Raw genomic sequence first — 18,471 nt, 5'->3', positions numbered from 1 at the left:
GAGCTTGGGTGTGGTGATGCCACTCAGTTGTGAACATTGAGCAATATCATCTGGCCAATGTTTGACTGGCCAATATTAAAAGCAGAAAGGGTAACTGTGGTAATCTAATGTTTAATATGCCTTTAAGAAGAATGTTATTAAGGAAGATCACATGATCTTAGTATCCAATAGCAGAGTAGCACAGGCTGTCATTAGTGGTCTGTAGTCAGTAGTTAGTAATTGGAGTAGTGTAGAGATAGAGTTTGAAGTGTAAACGCAAGTTTAGTTGCTGCTGGGTACCTTTGTAAATAAACTAAGAGTTTCTACCTATGAAGTGTCTACTACTCAATTCTATCATTAGTACCAAATCAGCCACCACTTACAAGTGTGCAAACAGGATCCAACAAACTGGTGTCTAGGATCCAACAAACTGGCGCCGAGGATTAAACAAGTTAAACAGATGAAATTAAGAGAAACAAAATCGGCACAGTACTTCACACAGCAATTGTAAGTAGAAGTTCCTTTCAAATCGTCAGAGTAAGCCCCTCACAGCTGCCTCAATTCAGAAGAATTGATCCTTTCAATCCAGCAACGGACAATTGGTCCCAGTACATTGAGCGTCTCTCGCTCTTTTTCCAAGCAAATGAGATTACAGGGGAAGAGAAGAGGCGGGCGATAGTTTTAAGTACATTTGGGAAAAGACTTATGGCTTGATTCGAAGTTTGATGGCACCCAGTGCCCTAGATTCGAGAAATGTTGATGAATTGGTGGCCCTGGTGAAGGGCCATTATCACCCAAAGCCCTCAGTAACGATGCAAAGGTTCAAGTTTTATTCAAGAATTAGAGTCCCAGGGGAGACAGTTGCAAGCTATGAAGCAATTAACAGATCATTGTAAGTTTGGTATACCCTTAAATGACATGCTTAGAGATCACTTAGTGTGCAGTGTGAAAGAGGACACAATTCAGAAGCGATTGTTATCCGAAACAAGTTTGGCTTTCAAGAAGGCGCTAGAGATTGCACTGGCAATGGAAAAATGCAGTAAGAGATTCAAAAGTTATACAGGACGCGCAAAATGGCGCCATCCTCCACACTGGGCAGGAAGCCCCAGCCAAAAAGGGCGCAAGTGAGACTCTGCCGAGAGGCAGGAAACAGCTAGCAGGAAAATTAGAAAAAAATGAACTGGCAGCAAAAACAAGGAGTAATTTCAGTAGAGATGGAAACAGAGTCTTTTCATGATTGACAGTTTAAAAAAATAGAATGTTTCCACTGTCATAAAAATGGACACATAACAAGACAGTGTAAGAAAGTCAAGCAGACTTTTAAACAAAAGAAAAAAGCCAGTGAGATCTACAATGTAGAAGAGCCTGAAGCAACAAATTCAAATATTTCTTTGTTGTATAATTTGAAAATTGAAAAGCAGAACCAATGTAACAATGAAAGTGAATGTTAGACCTGTTCAAATTGAAGTGGACACAGGAGTACTACAGTAATTGGGGAACACACCTCCAGATATCTGAGTAATGGTGAACATTAATTAAATTGAGAAGAAACAACTGCCCAGTTAAAAATATACACAGGTGAAAACATCCAAGTCAAAGGCATAAGTAGAGTAACTGTTCATTATGGAAGCTAAAAGAGATTAAATTAGAATGGGCTCAAATTTTCCAATTAAGAGCAAGTTGGTTACCAGTGCTACGACAAAAGTATGCCACGGTCTTCAAAGGCAAATTTGGGAAGATCCAGAAGCTGTAGGCCAAAATTCATGTGGATCCAGAGGCAACCTCCTGATTCATGAAGGCCAGGCCAGTAATTTATGCATTGAGAGAAAAGGTCAGACCAGAAAAACTGGGCAGACTAGAAAAATTGGGCATTATACAGCCAGCGTGGTTCTCAGAATGGGCAGTGCCCACAGTCCCCATCCTTAAACCCCACCAGAGCATCCGAATTTGTGGAGACTACAAATTGGTGGTTAATAAAATAGCTAAGCCAGACAGACACCCCATACCAAATATCAAAGAACTGTATGCCAAGTTGGCAGGTGGAACCACCTACACGAAGCTTGATATGAGTTAAGCTTATCAACAATTAGATGCCTCCCAGGAATTTGTCACAATTAATACCCACAAAGGGTTGTACCAATACAAAATCGTTTGCCTTTAAGCGACTCCTCAGCTTGTGCCATCTTCCAGAGAACAGTGGAAAGTTTACTGCAGGGACTGCCCCAGGTTGTAGTCTATTTAGATGATATTTTAGTGACAGAATTCACTGAAAAAGAGCATATGGCAAACTTAGAAGAAGTCTTAAAATGTTTCTTGCACGCTGGAGTGAGTTTACAAAGAGAAAAGTGCACGTTCCAGGCGAGGGAAGTAATCCATTTAGGTCACCGAGTAGATTCACAGGGCCTCCACCTAATTAAGGAGAAAGTAAGAGCCATAAGAGAGGCACCGGCGCCAAAGAACACCTCAGAACTCAAATCATTCAAAGGAATGATCAATTATTATGGATTGTTCTTACCAAATTTGTCTACAAAACTAGCACCCCTACATTATCTACACAAAAAAAAACCAACATTAGTCTTGGGATGCACCCGAGAAAGAAGCTTTCAAGAAGGTCAAACAACCTATTAGTACATTATGACCAGAAAAAAGAATTGGTGTTGACTTGTGACAGGTCACCCCTACGGAGTGGGAGCAGCGTTCTCCCATTGGAGGGATGATGGCACGGAATGGCCTATATGTTATGTATCAAGAATGCTCACCAAAACGAAAAAGGCAGCCAGTCAATCATCTTTATTTTTATGAAATTTTACCAGTACATACATGGCTATCATTTTACTATCGTTTCAGTCCACAAGCCATTGCTAGAATTGTCCAGTGAAGACAGGGCTATACCACCCATAGCCTTGGCAAGAATACAACAATGGGCTTCAATCCGAGCAGTGTACGAGTATCCTTTTGTACATAGGCCTGGCAGTCAAATTGCAAACGCTGATGCACTTAAGTCATTTGCCTTTACAAGAAAAGGATGAGAAAGTCCCAGCTCCACAGGAACTTGTTTAATGCTAAATTTCTTAGATTCATCGCCGGTATGCGCTTGACAGATCAGAGACTGGACAAGTAGGGACCCAGTCCTATCACACATATCAGAACAAGTACTTCACGGTTGGTCACAAGAGCCTGTATCTGCTGAAATGAAATTGTGCTTTAACAGAAGGCACGAAATAACCAGCCTGGATGGCTTCTTATTGTGCGGAGCATGAGAGTGATAGTACCTCCAAAAGGAAGAGAGCCATTGCTAATTGAACTACACAGCTCACATCAGGTATATCCCGAATGAAGACCATAGCTCACAGCTACCTATGGTAGCCTGGAATGGATAGTTAAATAGAGAATTTAGTGAAGACTTGTATGCAATGTCAGCAACTGCAAAAATTACCTTCAACAGTTCCATTACACCCTTGGGAATGGCCAGGAAGACCATGGGTGTGGTTACACATTGACTATGTGGGAACTTTCGTGGGAACAATGTTTCTGCTCATTGTTGATGCCCACTCAAAATGGATAGACATATATGAGGTGAAATCACCAACACCTTCTGCTACAATTGAGAAGTTACGCCAAAGTTTTGCCATTAACGGACTACCAGAAGTGGCTGTTTCTGATAACAACACGGGATTTACGAGTGCTGAATTTCAGCTGTTTATCAGCCTCAATGCTATCACTCATGTGAAAACACCACCAAACCACCCTTCCTCAGGCGGACTGGCCGAAAGGGTGGTTCAAACATTCAAGGCTGGCATGTAGAAATTAGTTGGAGATTCCTTAACAACCAAGCTAGCACCATTTCTTTTCCATTATAGGACCACCCCTCACATAGCAACAGGTGTCACACCTGTGGAATTATTGATGAAACGCCTTCCCAGGACAAGATTGAGCCTAATAATGCCGGGGGGGGGGGGGGGGTATTGGTGGAAAGGAGTCAGGGAAATCAGAAAGCTAGACATGACTGGCGTAGTTGCGAGAGGAAACTTACCATGGGAGAGACGGTATACGTGAAGAACTTTGGAGAAGGGCCAAAGTGGTTACCGGGTGAACTAAGTGCAGTGACGGACCTCTATCTTACCACATGCAGGAGGAAGACAAGAGTCATATGGAGACATGTGGATCATCTAAGGAAGAGAGAAACTACACACCAAGATATGATTCCACCAGTGTTCACAACCAGGTCGCTGTTTCCTGCTGAGAGAACTCAACACAGCACACACACATCTGTTGTTCCTTCAAGAGTGCAGGATACAGATCTGCAGGAGCCCACTGAAACACCTGATATTCAGGCAACTCCGGAAAAGGAGACTCCTGACAAGGCATGTGAAGTTGTAAAGCTGAGATGCTCTACATGCAAAACGCCAGAAAGACTGAGTTTGTAAATTACTTATCAGTGTAAATATTTTGCTATTTTGAGAAAATTGTAATTTCAAATATAAAATGTATTTCTGAGTAAACAGGGAGGGATATGTAATATGCCTTTAAGAAGAATGTTAAGGGAGATCACATGACCTTAGTATCCAACAGCAGAGTAACGCAGGTTACCTTTGTAGTTAGTAGTCTGTCGTTAGTAGTTGGAGTAGTGTAGAGATAGAGTTTAAAGTGTAAGCACATGTTTAGTTGCTACTGAGTACCTTTGTAAATAAACTAAGAGTTTCTACCTATAAAGTGTCTGCTACTCAACTCTATCATTAGTACCAAATCATCCACCGCTTACAAGAAGCGTGTGAACAGCATCCAACAGTAACTGAGCCACAGCATGAGTGAGTCAGGTCTTAATAGGGGAGATTTAGCTGATTTTGTTATTGTTGAATCGCTCTTCCAAGCTATTGTAAAGTTAGTAATCAGTTGCTAGTCTACCGTGATCCACTGAAGTATTTGGATTTTTGGTTTTTAATATCACAAACACCCAAAATGCAAAAATCATATTTAAGTCCCCATGTGACTAGACCCAATGGCTAGCTTTTCAAGCTTCCTGCATTAACTGTAAACTTTCAATCCATGGACATATTGATTTTAATTTTGTTCTTGGCATTCCCCAGGGTCCAGACTTTTGCCAGAGAAATTCAAACCCAAACCCACTTTGCTTTTGTGAATAAGGTGCTAAACTGAGCTCCCATTCTAATTATTAAAATATTGAATTGACACAGCCCAAAGACTATGCTTTGTTACTGGGTGTGTACCCAGCAAGAACTCTTAACAGGATCCACACTGGTTGGTAATTCAAAACTAAGACACAGAGCCTTTCCTTACAGACAGAGTTTATTGACTTTGTTCAGTGTTAACACACTTCACTTATATCCAGTGTCCCAACTATCCTCTATTTACGTGTGTCCAAATACCTAGCACCTGTTTCCCTTAACAATGTAATTGACATCAATTATACTGTTACGGTTTGTTAAGTGACGGTTTGACACAGTCTCTATTGGGTAATAATTCTTAAGAAAACAACTGGTTATAATACAGTCACTACTTTCAAAAATCCTTCAGCTTCCAGGTTTAACACTGTTTCCTGTGCCCAGAAGTGACTTTGTAATCAACTGAGCCAAATCCTGCCTTTGTTATGACGCAGCAGTTGGTAAAGCTGAGTTACGTAAAAATCCCAGAGGGAAACTTTAAACAACTGTCATAAACATACTTCTTTAAAATATAGGGCGAGATGCAACTCTAAATTCAGGAATCAGACCACCAGTTCTCGAGAGGTTTTATATCAAACCATATGAGACATTTATTAATTTATAAAAGTTAAATATATACACATGGCTACAAATTACTACTATCGTAACTTTTAAGGAATTCACAAACTAATCTCCATTAAAGCAACAACAACCTATAGACTTTAAGGTTACACCAGGCAAAGCATTTTCACCGTACAAATTCAAAATGAAGTTCCTTTCACTTTGGTTCCTTTGCAGACACAGCGGTAGGCTTACAGGCTTTGATCTTACATTGCCCCTGCCCTGCACACACAAAACTCTTGCCCCTGCCCTGTGCACACAAAACTCTCAGTTATACCAAGCATTTCTCACTGAATATAAATTCTCATTGTATCACCAACCCCTTTGAACTCCACCTCTTCTAACAATAAAACCCCTTTCTTAGTACCAATTTTATTAGTTGCATAGTCTCTGCTAGCTAGATGCCAGATTTCACTCCCCTTCTTGAATGCTCTTTTCAAGAAAATGCAAATACACTCTACCTCTCTTATATCTCAAAACTAGTATACAAAGCACCCAGACTAACTGGCTTTAATCCAATTAAGACACATGCACAGACTAAACCGCTATTTTTTTAAAAATAATTTCCAATAACTTTATATACATTAATAGCTTCATGACAGCTTTATGTCACAGCACTGCCCCAACTGATAAGTAAACTAGCACAAATACAATAAAAACAGTCGCCAGCACAGCTTTGAAAGAGGGTTGTCGATGATTTCAGTGAACTGGCACAAACTGCCCGAGAAATTTTCATGTAACATAAAAGCTAGTATAATTTCATGAAACACTGCACTAGAATAATGCGTATGTCATCAAGCTGCCACATGATGTCAGGAAATTGTCACCCTTAATAATGAAAGCTACTGAATTGAGGCCGTCACAGAAGAGTATATGGAACAATAGAAAACAACTCCCAGGAAAACTCATAGGTGGTGTATTGGCAGTGCTGCGGAATCTGAACCGGCTCTCTTACCCTTGTGGCAGAATCATAAAGTTCCAAAAAGTTAGATCAACTTTTCATCAAAATAAAGAATCGAAAACATAAAATGCTGGAAATAATCAGATGGTCTGGCAGCATCTGTGGTGAATGAAACAGTGTTTTAATGTTTTAGGTCATGACCTTTCATCAGAACAACCTGAAATGTCAACTCTTTCTCTCTTCACAGATGGTACCTGATCTGTAGCGCATTTCCAGCATTTTGTATTTTCATTTTAGATCTCCAGCATCCACAATGCTTTTGGGTCAAAATAAGGGAATTGGTTTTAACAAAATACAATTGGGATAACCAACATATTAGCTTTGTTTTCCTGTGACAAAGCTTTGGGGTAGCAAAGTTGAGAGTACAGAACAAAAACAAACAGGAAATTGTTTGCTTCCTCCCCAGGATGGTCGAAGGTTCTACTCCAGGAGTTAATATCACTCAATATTAGTGACTAGCAAATGCACAAAACTACGATAGATGAGACTTTGCCATGAAATCTACATTCTGCTTGACTTTGTGCCAAATGGCAAGGTTAAGAAACAAATACCAAGAATCATGACCAAGAATGTGCCTATCTACCTACAGAATTGCCAACTGCACACAACCAACACTTAACCCCATCAGTAACGAATATAGGCTTTTGGATGGAAGAAAAGAATATATTAGTTCTGGGGGAATGCTATGGACCAAAATTCAAAATAGCAAATACCAAACTAGAAGCTCATCCAAAATATTAAATGTACTATCCTGTGTTGATATCCAAACTGCAGCTCAAATCCTGTTCTTCAATACTTACTTCATTTCTTGATTTGACACTGCAACAACTCGAGCTTCCTCAAGATGAGGCCAATTCAGAAATACAGGCCTTCCCAGTTCATTATTCGCAACATCATCCACATTCTGAAAGGAGAGGCATTTATAAATTAGCCTTAAATACATGGCTTTTAAATGAAGGATTGCCCCCTATAAATAATTTCACATATTTCACTAGTGAAAGAAAGAATAACCCTTATTCATGGCATGGTGCAAAAACTCAGAGATTTCTGAAATCTGACAAAAACATATACACACACTTTTGAATTCAGAAAGATCAAAGCTAATCTTGCAAAGGTTAGTTTAGGAGTAAAGCACGTGAATGAATTCACATTTAATTTTTAATTGTGAGCAATATTATTTAAATGACAGCAATTGTTTCTGAAAACCTGATTCAAACGGTTTGCAAGTCAAGCAAAATGTTGTTTCCAATTTTAACATTCCTCTGGAAAATTATTTTAAAAATTAACATAATTCAAGTTATATTCTAGTTCTACCATCCTCTCTATGATCTAGTACATACTTCCTCCTCTACTTTGGGCAATAGCTCCAAAAGCATATTCTCTCCACGGCTTGGCTGTTGAAAGATTTGCACTCCACTCTTCCCCAAGTAGAACTGCAAGAACAAAAATTTAAAACATGCATTTCATTCGTACAAGTTTGGATTAAAGGAAACACAAGGTGCAAAAGAAAAGCTCACTTCCATTTACTCTGTTTTTAACTTTGTGTCAGTAGCATTTGGTACCACACAGTAACTGCAGCCTTGTCGACATCCAGCACCATTAGCCAGCAGTGCGTGGAATTAGGACAGGTAATCATGTTTAGGGGCTATCAGGAAAAAAAGATTTTTTTTAAAGTTACACTCCTAACCAGCCCCAATCCTATCATCCATTCTTCCTAAATAGAAGTAGGCCATTCAGCCTGATTCACCATTCTATAAGATCACAGCTGATCTTCAACCTCAAATCCCCTTTCCTACCCGATCCCCATATCACTCGATTCTCTTAGAATTAAGAATCTGAATTTGTCTTGAATATACTCTAGGACCAAGAAGTTCACAACTTTAAAAAGAATTCTCACCCTAATCCAAAATGGACAACTCCTAATCTGAGTTTATGACTCCTGGTCCTATACTCCCTAGCCACAGGAAGCATCCTTCCAGCATCCACCCTGTCAAGCCTTCTCAGAATTCTATATGCTTCAATGAGATCTCTTCTCATTCTTCTAAACTCCAGGAAATACAGGACAAATCCATCAATATCTCCTCATAGAACAATCTCTTCATCCCAGGAATCCTCCAGTGAACGTTTGTTGCACTCTCTTTAAAGGCATGTATATCCTTGCTTAAGTAAGGCAACTAAAACTGCATACAGTACTCGTTATACAATTGCAGTAAGATTTCTATATTACAAAGGGGTTGGAGTATAAGTATTAAGGCTAACTTAACTTTTGCTTTCCTAATTACTTGCTATACATGCATGCCAACTTTGTGTTTTGTGTACAAGGGCACCCAGATTCCTCTGAATACCAACATTTACCAGTTCCTCACCATTTCAAACATGTTCTGTTTTTCTATTTTACTTATCTAAGTGGAATACTTCACACTACTCCACATTGTATTTAATTTGCCATGGCTTTCCCATTCACCGAACCTATATCTCTTTGCAGCCTCTTTATGTCATCCTCAAAGTTCACTTTCCCACCTAACAGCATCCTCAGCAAACTTGGATATGTTACAAATAATTCATTGATACAGACTGTACTAGCTGAGGCCCAAGCAGCGATCCTTGTGACACTCCACTTGTTACACCCTGCCATCTCAAAAATGACCAGTTTATTCCTACTCTGCTTCCTGTCTATTAACTAAACCTCAACACATGCTATATTACCCCCAATCCCATGAACTCTAATTTTGTATAATAACCTCTATGAAAATCCAAATATGTTACAAACACTGGTTCTCCCTTATTTACCCTCTAATCACAACTGCAAAAAAACTAACAGATTTATTAAAAATGATTTCTCTTTCATAAATCTGGTGTTGATTCTGCTCAATTATATTTTCTAAGTGCTCTGTTATTATGCTCATAAAAACAGATTTTAGGATTTACCCTACTTTTGATATCAGGCTAACTGGTCCATAGCTTGCAGTTTTCTCTCTCCCATTCTTGAATAGCAGGGTTATGTTGCTGCCTTCCAAATCACGGGGTCTGTTCTAGAATCTAGGGAATTCTGGAAGATCAAAACCACTGGATCCACAATCTCTGCAGCCACTGCTTTTAAAATGCTAGGATATAAGCCATCAATTTCGAGGGATTTGTCAGCTTTTAGATCCATTACCTTCTCTAGCACTATTTCTTTAAGTTCTTAACTCTCCCGAGAACTTTGGTTCCCCAGTATTTACAGAATGTTGTGTCTTCTACTATGAAGACAAATAAAGTATTAAATGTCCCCAATATTTCCCCATTGTAATTTTTCTTGCTTGTGCCTCTAAGAGACCCATCACATTCACTTTTGTTAATCTCTTCCTTTTCATACCAATATAGAGGCTTTTACGATCTGTTTTTATGTCTTGTGCTATCTTCTGTTTTATCTTCTCTCTACCAATTTCTTGGTGAGCCTTTGCTGAATTCTAAGATCCTCCCAATTCACTGGCTTATTACGCTTTTTGGCAACATCATAAGCCTCTTTTTCTAATCTAATGCTACCTCTAGCTTCTCATCTGTCAGTGTTAGGTCATGTTTCCCATGTGTTTTTTATTTCTTAAGGGAATGTATGTTCATTGAGAATTATGAATCATTTCTTTAAATGTTTTCCATTGTTTGTTGACCATCATATCTTTTAATCAAATTGTCCAATCTACATGAGCCAAAATGCCCCATACCCATGCAGTTTTCTTTTTTCTGATTTAAAACCAAAGCTTCAGATTCAACTAAATGACTTTCAAACTCAATGCAAAATTCTATCATAATGTGATCACTCTTGCCAATGAGATCCTTAGCTAAGGTTGTTGTTAACACTGTCTTATTACATAATACTAGATATAAAATAGCCTATCCCCACCTGGTTCCTTGACATACTGATCTAGTAAATGACGCTGAATGCATTCCATGAACTTGTCCACACTATTACTGTCTGTATCTATGTACTGTAACATTACACCTTTGAGTAACCAGTGCTAACCTGCTGAAAGGTAAGTAGGGTTGAAGTGCTGCAACATTCAATTACTCTAAGTAATTCTACACTCAGCCTCCCAAGGCAAACAGATCCACAGTGTTTGCATGCCCAGCCACCTTGTTTCACCCAATGACAAGGAGTAAGATATCAGTATTCTGTACAGTAAGTTATATAGCTTTAGCTGATTAAACTTCATCATGCCTTGTACATACTTGGGGATCTCTTTGTCCACATCTAAGCTCATTCTACCAACGCCCCCCCCCAAATTTCAGACAAACAGAAAATCTACTTTTATAGATTCCTTAATAGTTTGGTCTAAAGACAGTTAATAACAGTAACTATAATAACTATAGTGTCAGGTTTCCATTGATGTGCATCATCCAGTTCACCTTCACACCCCCAAAATATCTGGTCATCGAGCTAACCTTTGTACTGCACTATAACTTCAAGTGCAGTCTAGATCAGACCAGTGATTGATTTTGACTGACAATGCATAAACTCCTAACTACAAAGTAATAATCCTCACACAGCATGTACACAGGACCCAGTTGTGTAGATACACACGTTCCAAGCCCACTCCAAAACAATAATGCTCTGCCAAGAGTAGGAGAACTGTTCAGGTGAAAAAAAAATACACATATATTCATGTTCCACTAAGTCTGAAAGCAGAGTGGCTACAAGTAGATTAAGCAGAAAGGGGCCAGGGAAACAACCTGCAATCAAGTACAAGATGGTCGTGCAGTTACTTGTCTTTCAAATGTTGAATTTCTGTTGCATTCTCTGCATGCCTGCAACAATCTGTTTCATGTGTAAAACATTGCTGACTCTAATTCACAAATACAACTGCAGTAAAGAAGTTGTGCAACCAATCAAAATTTCCCGTCACAAGGGAAACTTACCTTATGTTTAATATGCTTCAGAGTTGGAAACCCACGGAAGTACAAAGAACCCTTATCAGTGACGTGTTTTATAGTGCAACTGAGATCTACTCTCCAAGCATCCATGGGAATCTCTTCATATCTGAAAGAAAATGACAAACATAGTAATAGCAGTAATTTAATCCATAGAACAATCCTTCAGGAAACAACATAAAACTTGATACCATGTAAAGTCTCTACCTTGCATGACACTGCTCCACATCCGGAAATTTTTCTGGCCACGGTGATGGATATTTAAATTCAATTTCTTTATCCCAGCTAAACAGGACACACCCACTGTGTCTATTGCGCTCTCTCTCCTCCTCTGAAAGATCTCTATTACATGGTTCCATGGCTGCCAGTAATCGTTTCTAAAAAAGTTACAAAGTATTTGGTTTTCTTACACACTTACAAATGAATGAAGTGATACATGAAGTAGTAAAATGATATTAGTAGACAGAGTTATGGAGTTTTCTTCATTCATTAATGGAATGCAGGCAGTATTAACAAGACCAGCATTTACTCCCCGCCTCTGATTACCCTTGAGAAGGTGATGGTAAGCTGCTTTCTTGAATGTAACTGAGTGGTTTGCTCAGCTATTTCCGAGGGAGCCTGGAGTCATATATTAAGGGGGGTTGGGCAAAGATGGCAGATTTCCTTTCTTAAAGAACATCAGTGCATCAGATGAGTCTATACGACAATCCTGTAATTTCTCATGTCTCTGGATCATTAATCTAGGCCTTCAAATTAGCAGTACAGTAACATAACCACTATGCTACCATACCCCAGATGAAAATGTCTATTATAAACTCCAAAGGGAAGGGCTGATTTCCCGCATGCTCTGAAAATAACTTGAGCTGCCTCCTTAAACACTGCAGTGATGTCAGTTTCAAAATGGTTTCGAGATACACCTACATTAGTTTGCATTTGCTATGGTTGGACAGACATGGGTGCAGTTATACTGCACATAGAGATGTGAGAGATCATCTTCCAGTCCACAGCAAAAGTCTGCTGTCTTGAGATTTTCTTCGAGATTCTACAGTCAATTCCATTCCATGTGCATATATTTGAGGTGAGGGGAAACAGACCAACATACCTTGCTGGGTGGTGCTTCGAGTAATCCTGGCATCATTCAATATACTTTTCTCCATGCAAATAACCTCTTAAGGAACCAGAATTTTAAACAGCCTCAGTTCTATTATCTCCTACTCAAGATGTGTTCCGGGTCCAATTATTGGTTAGGTTTCTGAAGAAGTGTACTGCTACTATTGCATGAAACTTTAATTAATCTATCAATATCCTGGCACAGATAGAAAGCTGGCTTCTCTCATCAAAACAGATGTGTTGGTGGCATAGCTTTTATCACCACCTACTTTTGCCTCTCCATTCACTTCTCCTTCAAGCACCTAATTATTTTTATTCCTCCCATCTCCCACTTAAAATAGTCATGTATACCCTCCAAACTCCATACCAACATCCTAACCAACTTCTTCTCCTTTAGCAACCCTGCATCCTCTGAGGTTTCACCTTACACTTTCCTCTAGCTCCCTCTCCAGCCTTATATCTTCTTATGCGCCATTCAGTTATCAGACTTGACTTTTGGGTATTCGCTCTTTCATTTGCCTCAACATTGACATTTGCGTTTTCAGGAGCTCCTAGCTTTTGTCTGACATTTCACCTGCAGTTCTTCTGCCTCTCCCACTTCTTCCACCTTTAAAAACTTTAATAAAGCTAATATTTTTCACAAAGTTTTTGGTAATGTCTCATCATGTTTAGATATCTCTGTTTCTTCATCCTCTATCTAATTTCCTCCCTTCTCATTAAAGTAGCTCATCATTTCCACTTTAAAGGCACTATGCAAATGCAAGTTGATTTGGCTGCCCAAAGGCACAGCAAGACCTAAATTGTCAACAAAGCTATGAGAAGACTTGGGGAAGTTGTTTATATTGGGATAATAGATAAAAAAAACTTCATAGAAGGTTTACAAAAGTTATTACTTTTTCCTAAGTCATCTGAAGCAAAAAAAAGTCATATACAAGTATATATTGAAATACAAACTCCAATCATGTAAAGCACTGTTCTGAAAGCAAAGAAAAATCTTTTAATATTTTCAACTACAAGAAAAACCATTACAACTCAACATTAGTTACATACAAATTTGTCAGATTTAGGGATTAAAATAAGTTAGAATTTTACCCTTTGGAAAACAACGTGATAACACTTAAAAATACTCACTTCATCAATAAATGGAATCAGAACAACAGCTTCCCACTCCTGCTGCTTGCCATTAAGGTCAGTTTTGAAATCTGGAGGATAATACTCTATGATTGGAGATTCTTCCTCAGTCATTAAAAACTTTGAATGTAAGAATAGAAATCACAGTTGTATTATACATCTCAAACATAAGAAAGATGCAGTTTCTAATATTATGTTATTTTTCCCTTCCTTCCTGCATACATACAAAATTCTCTTTTACTGCGATCCCTGGCAAGAAGCCAGGGAGGTGAGCTTTGCATATATCTTTTACGTAAATACAGGTGGGGGTGAGAGGAGTGGCAGGAAAGAGAAGATGGGCAGAAAGAGAAGACATGGAGAAAAAGCCACACACAAAATAGCGTCAGGAACTAAGTATTGAATAAAATGCTTGAACAGTATTCTGTACATAAAGGAAAAATAGTCATAAGCTATCCCTCGATTCAAGGATGATATCTACTCAGGGGTCGCGAATTTATGACATGGGTCATATGCCTGAACAGGTCGAATCTTCACCTGCAGACTTTTGAGCACATGAGGTAGGACATCCTCGGGAGTGGGATCTGGAGTGCAGGATTTACTTCCTTTTCAGCTGTCGCCCTGTCTAATCATTGAGGCACTGGGACTCAAAACATGATGCAGCTCAATGAACAAGTTGTTGCCATTCTGAACGATTGGTAGCAAGCTCCTCCTAGTCATTAAAGTCAATGCCGCCATGCTTCAAGGAGAGCTTCTGAGCATCTTTGATGTGTTTTCCTTGTACTCCCCTGGAATGTTGGCCATTTGAGAGTTGGGAAAACAGGATCTGGCAGGGGAGGTGGTTTATGGCCATCTAGACAGAGCGTACGGTCCATCAAAATTAACTTTGCAGGAATTTTATCTGAATGCTTGTGGAGTTGGCTTCAAGAAGTATACTGGTGTTTGTTTACTAGTTCTTCCATCCGTCGGAGGATGTGGCAGGGGTATTGCTGATAGAGTTTTTTTAGTGCTCTTATGTGTCACTTGTGTTATGAGTCCAGGTCTCACTGCAGTACAGGATGTGGTAAACACAACTGTTCTGTACTCTGGGGCTCTTGATAACAAATGCTTGCTGCTGTAGTTTGTAGAAAACTCTGCTGGCGCAGGTGGTGTTGGATCTCATCAATGGTGCCCTTTTGAGAAAGATTACTGCCATGGTATGGGATGTGCTGAACATTTGCCAGAGCCTGTCTCTCAGCATATATGGGAGGTGGATTATCTGGCTGACCAGGCGTAGGTTGTTATGAGTTTTGTTTTGGCAACATTTAAGGACAGGTTGAGTTTCTTGCATGCAAAACTGGAGATATCAAGAGTGGTTTGCAAATCCAGTGCAAAGTGGGCAACAAAACTGCAGTCAACTGCAAACTGTAGATCATGTATACCTCTGGAGGTTAGTTTAGTTTTGGCATTAAGGTGACTGAAGTTTCCATCCAGGCAGTATTTAAAACTGACAGCAGAAGGCAGTTGATCTTTGATGAGGTGAATAGCTACTGTCAGTAGATTGCAAATAGTATGAGGGGCATCACACAGCCTTTCTTGACCCAGTCCAGATTTTGAAGGCATCTTTCAGATATCCCACCCGAGGCAGTTGCAGTCATATCATCATTAAGCAATTAAAGGATTGTGATGAAGTTTCTTGGACATTCTAACCTTCGGAGCACAATCCACACAACCTCACAATTTACAGAGACAAATGCCTTGGTCAGGTCGATGCCTGGTATTGTTCTCAACATCTTTCTTGGAGTTGTTAAAGGTCCCTCTGGAACATCTGAAGCCACACTGTGCAAAATAGTGCTGAATTGTAATCAATTTGCAAACCTTCTAGACATGAAGAGTAAAATCCACTTACCTGGTAGCAGTTGGGTAGAAGCTCTTTACTAGCTGCTGGCAGAACAGCCAAAAGCTGCTCAAATGGCTTGAATGGTCTCCCTATATCAAATGCTATCTTCAACTTGCTGATATTACGGATGTCTGATAGGTAAGGTGCATAATGAAAAGGATAGTACCTAAACAGTGAAATAGAACATTTGATCATATACAATGCACAATAGTACTTTTTTAAAAATAAACTCACCAACCCATTGCCTTTATGATGTCATTTGAATTTAAATTCAACATTGAAACAGGAATGAAAATAATGCAGGAAATTTGAAAACGTACACATCGACGTTGCAATAAATTATTTCGAAAATAGCTGTCCAATAACTTTAAATGAAAAATGGTGTGAAAAAGCCACCCATGCAATTTTAATTTCATGCCACCAAGGAACAGTTAGTCCTCCCAATAACCATTTTCTCTGCACTTCCAGTTAGGTGGAACAAGCCCAAAGCAGAAGCTAGGCCATGAGCATTGCATTTCAATATTAACCATAGAAAGGCAGAGAAGATTTGACATCACGTCATATCACAGAGAGCTTTGGGGAGAAAAATCTGAGAGATTTTTACTTCATAGTCCCAGAATATTATTTTTAAAAGTTAGCAAGTTATGTGGTGCATAGAAGAATTTATACCTAACATTTAGAGTGAAATGCCCAGAAACAAGATATCATGACTATCTCCTGAAGCCAAAATTAAACTAAAACCCTTCCATGCCATCTCATTGTTTAAAATACTGAAACTAGTATGTCCAATTATGCAGTTATCGAATTATTACAATGTTGAAATGTTGCGTGTTTCAGAGCTGAAGCCTGTAACTGATTAACACATTCTAATTTGCAACGTTATCTGACTGAACAAGGGGCATATTAGATCATTTAGTAACACTATCACCTCTAAGTCAGAAGATCATGAGTTCAAATCCCACTACTGGCATGTTATGAAGAAAATTAGATATTAGCAAAACTATTTAATTCACAAAAGAATATGAGAATAAAGAAGTGATGTGGACTCCATAATTGAAATAGTTATAGATGAACTCTGTGGAAAGATTGAACTTAATGGGCCAAATCACCTTTTCTCATTTCAAGCTTTGTCAGGCTTGGGAACAATTACAATGCAGTGAGCAAATTTTCATTAAGAGCTCAGATGAAAAGATCAGCTAAATTAATTGCAGTTCATAACATTCATTAGAATCTCTAATCTTTGCAAACTCGTCCAAGTGTCTGGTGTTCATTTAATATTTTGGCACAAATTTAAGTGGTTCATCCCCCATCCAAGAATAAATCTCTAAATCCTAGAAAATATTTAACAAAATTGGATAGTCATATTTGAAATAATAAAGGCAAGAAAGAGATGAAGTAGTGCTTCCAGTCATAAAATTTCTACTCAAAGTATCTCCGTGCAAAAACCTACCAGCTCCAGGACTGCACACCATGATAATAATAGTGCAAAATCCATTGTATTGCTTGAACATAACATTCGGCTTGTTGGGCAAGAAATTCACTATTCGAAGAAGAAAGAAAATTAGAAAATGTTGCCAAATAATAAACATCTCTAACTACTGGTATTTAACCTAATAAGAGATGGGGGTTGTGGGTGTTACAGGGGTGGGGGGGTTTGGGGACACTAATTTTTTCAATTTTCTAAATCAGATTTTTCAACAGATGCTGTTTTTTCCCCCCCTCTGTTGGATGCTCCCAAGTATCTTGCCCAAGTATCAATTCTTCACATGCAAGCTTCAACAGTGAGTGGCAGTAGCCTATTCAAACATTCACGTTAAGCTCAACCCTTTTCTCAATTAATGTCAATATGTGCAAAGTGTACTTGTTTAGGGCACTGAGCTAGCAACCCCAAGATTAAGTCAGTACCAATACCAGCTCTGGTTTCTTGGTAGACATACCTTGACCTCTGACCCAGTTCTCTACACTGGAAGTAGAGTTTAATAATTTCAGTGTGCCTGATTCTCTGTTGCATTTCTGCAACCAGATATTGGCACCACACGGTCGGCAGATTCTCATAATTTCAGGGCTTGTAGCTCAAGGGTATATTTAAGCCCTTTGAATCAAGTTTCTCCTAGAATCCTGGGGGGAGGAGTCCACTACCTGCCCTCACCTCTCCTAGGAGATCTAAACCACACTTTTGCAGAATCAATAATGCATCAACCCATAAAGCATCAACCCAAGTGCTCATTTTTCAAAACACTTCCCCAGACATTTTCTCTGCCCCCATTCCACAAATGGTACAGTCCTGCTATTGCAAGACACCTCAGTGCTCCAATAAACATGCAGCCTTTCAACCCAAAACCAGCACCATCTGATTGTGAAACTCTTTTCATTCTTAATAGAATATCATGTGATTAAGCACAAGTTCAGATTGAGGGAAAACAAAATTCACTCACTCAGAAACAACTTCTACACCCATCTTTGTCATGTAATAAACTCTCTTGTATTGCCTGAATTCTGTTTCAAACAAATCATCCTCATCCTCATTGTCATTATCATTGTCATCATCCCATTGATCTAAAATGAGTTGAAATATATACCATGTGTAAGTTGCCAAGTACAGAAACGGATTACAATTTTGTCATGGTGCAATGACTTAACTGCAAAAACTGAATACACTGCAAGACAAGAAAACGCTGTCATATCTAAACTAAAATAAATCCTTATATTGAAATATAACTTATAGC

At 39.0% G+C, this 18,471-nt stretch overlaps 1 protein-coding gene across 6 annotated transcripts in view; it reads right to left on the bottom strand.

Moving 5' to 3' along the window:
- Window positions 1-18,471, bottom strand: part of xrn1 (5'-3' exoribonuclease 1) — a 104,310-nt gene that overhangs the window by 42,643 nt on the left and 43,196 nt on the right. For all 6 annotated transcript variants that reach the window (XM_041211636.1, XM_041211646.1, XM_041211608.1 and 3 more), the window contains exons 12-19: window positions 18,181-18,301; window positions 17,196-17,285; window positions 15,755-15,911; window positions 13,870-13,989; window positions 11,836-12,005; window positions 11,617-11,737; window positions 8,064-8,156; window positions 7,524-7,627 (exon numbers count right to left, since the gene is read on the bottom strand). In XM_041211636.1, the coding sequence (XP_041067570.1) occupies window positions 7,524-7,627; window positions 8,064-8,156; window positions 11,617-11,737; window positions 11,836-12,005; window positions 13,870-13,989; window positions 15,755-15,911; window positions 17,196-17,285; window positions 18,181-18,301 (976 nt within the window). The remainder of the gene's footprint in view (window positions 1-7,523; window positions 7,628-8,063; window positions 8,157-11,616; window positions 11,738-11,835; window positions 12,006-13,869; window positions 13,990-15,754; window positions 15,912-17,195; window positions 17,286-18,180; window positions 18,302-18,471) is intronic.

The sequence above is a fragment of the Carcharodon carcharias genome, chromosome 2, assembly GCF_017639515.1.
Source record: "Carcharodon carcharias isolate sCarCar2 chromosome 2, sCarCar2.pri, whole genome shotgun sequence".
NCBI lineage: Eukaryota > Metazoa > Chordata > Chondrichthyes > Lamniformes > Lamnidae > Carcharodon > Carcharodon carcharias.
The sequence above is the reverse complement of the archived record's forward strand: the minus strand, read 5'-3'. Positions and strand labels throughout refer to the sequence as shown.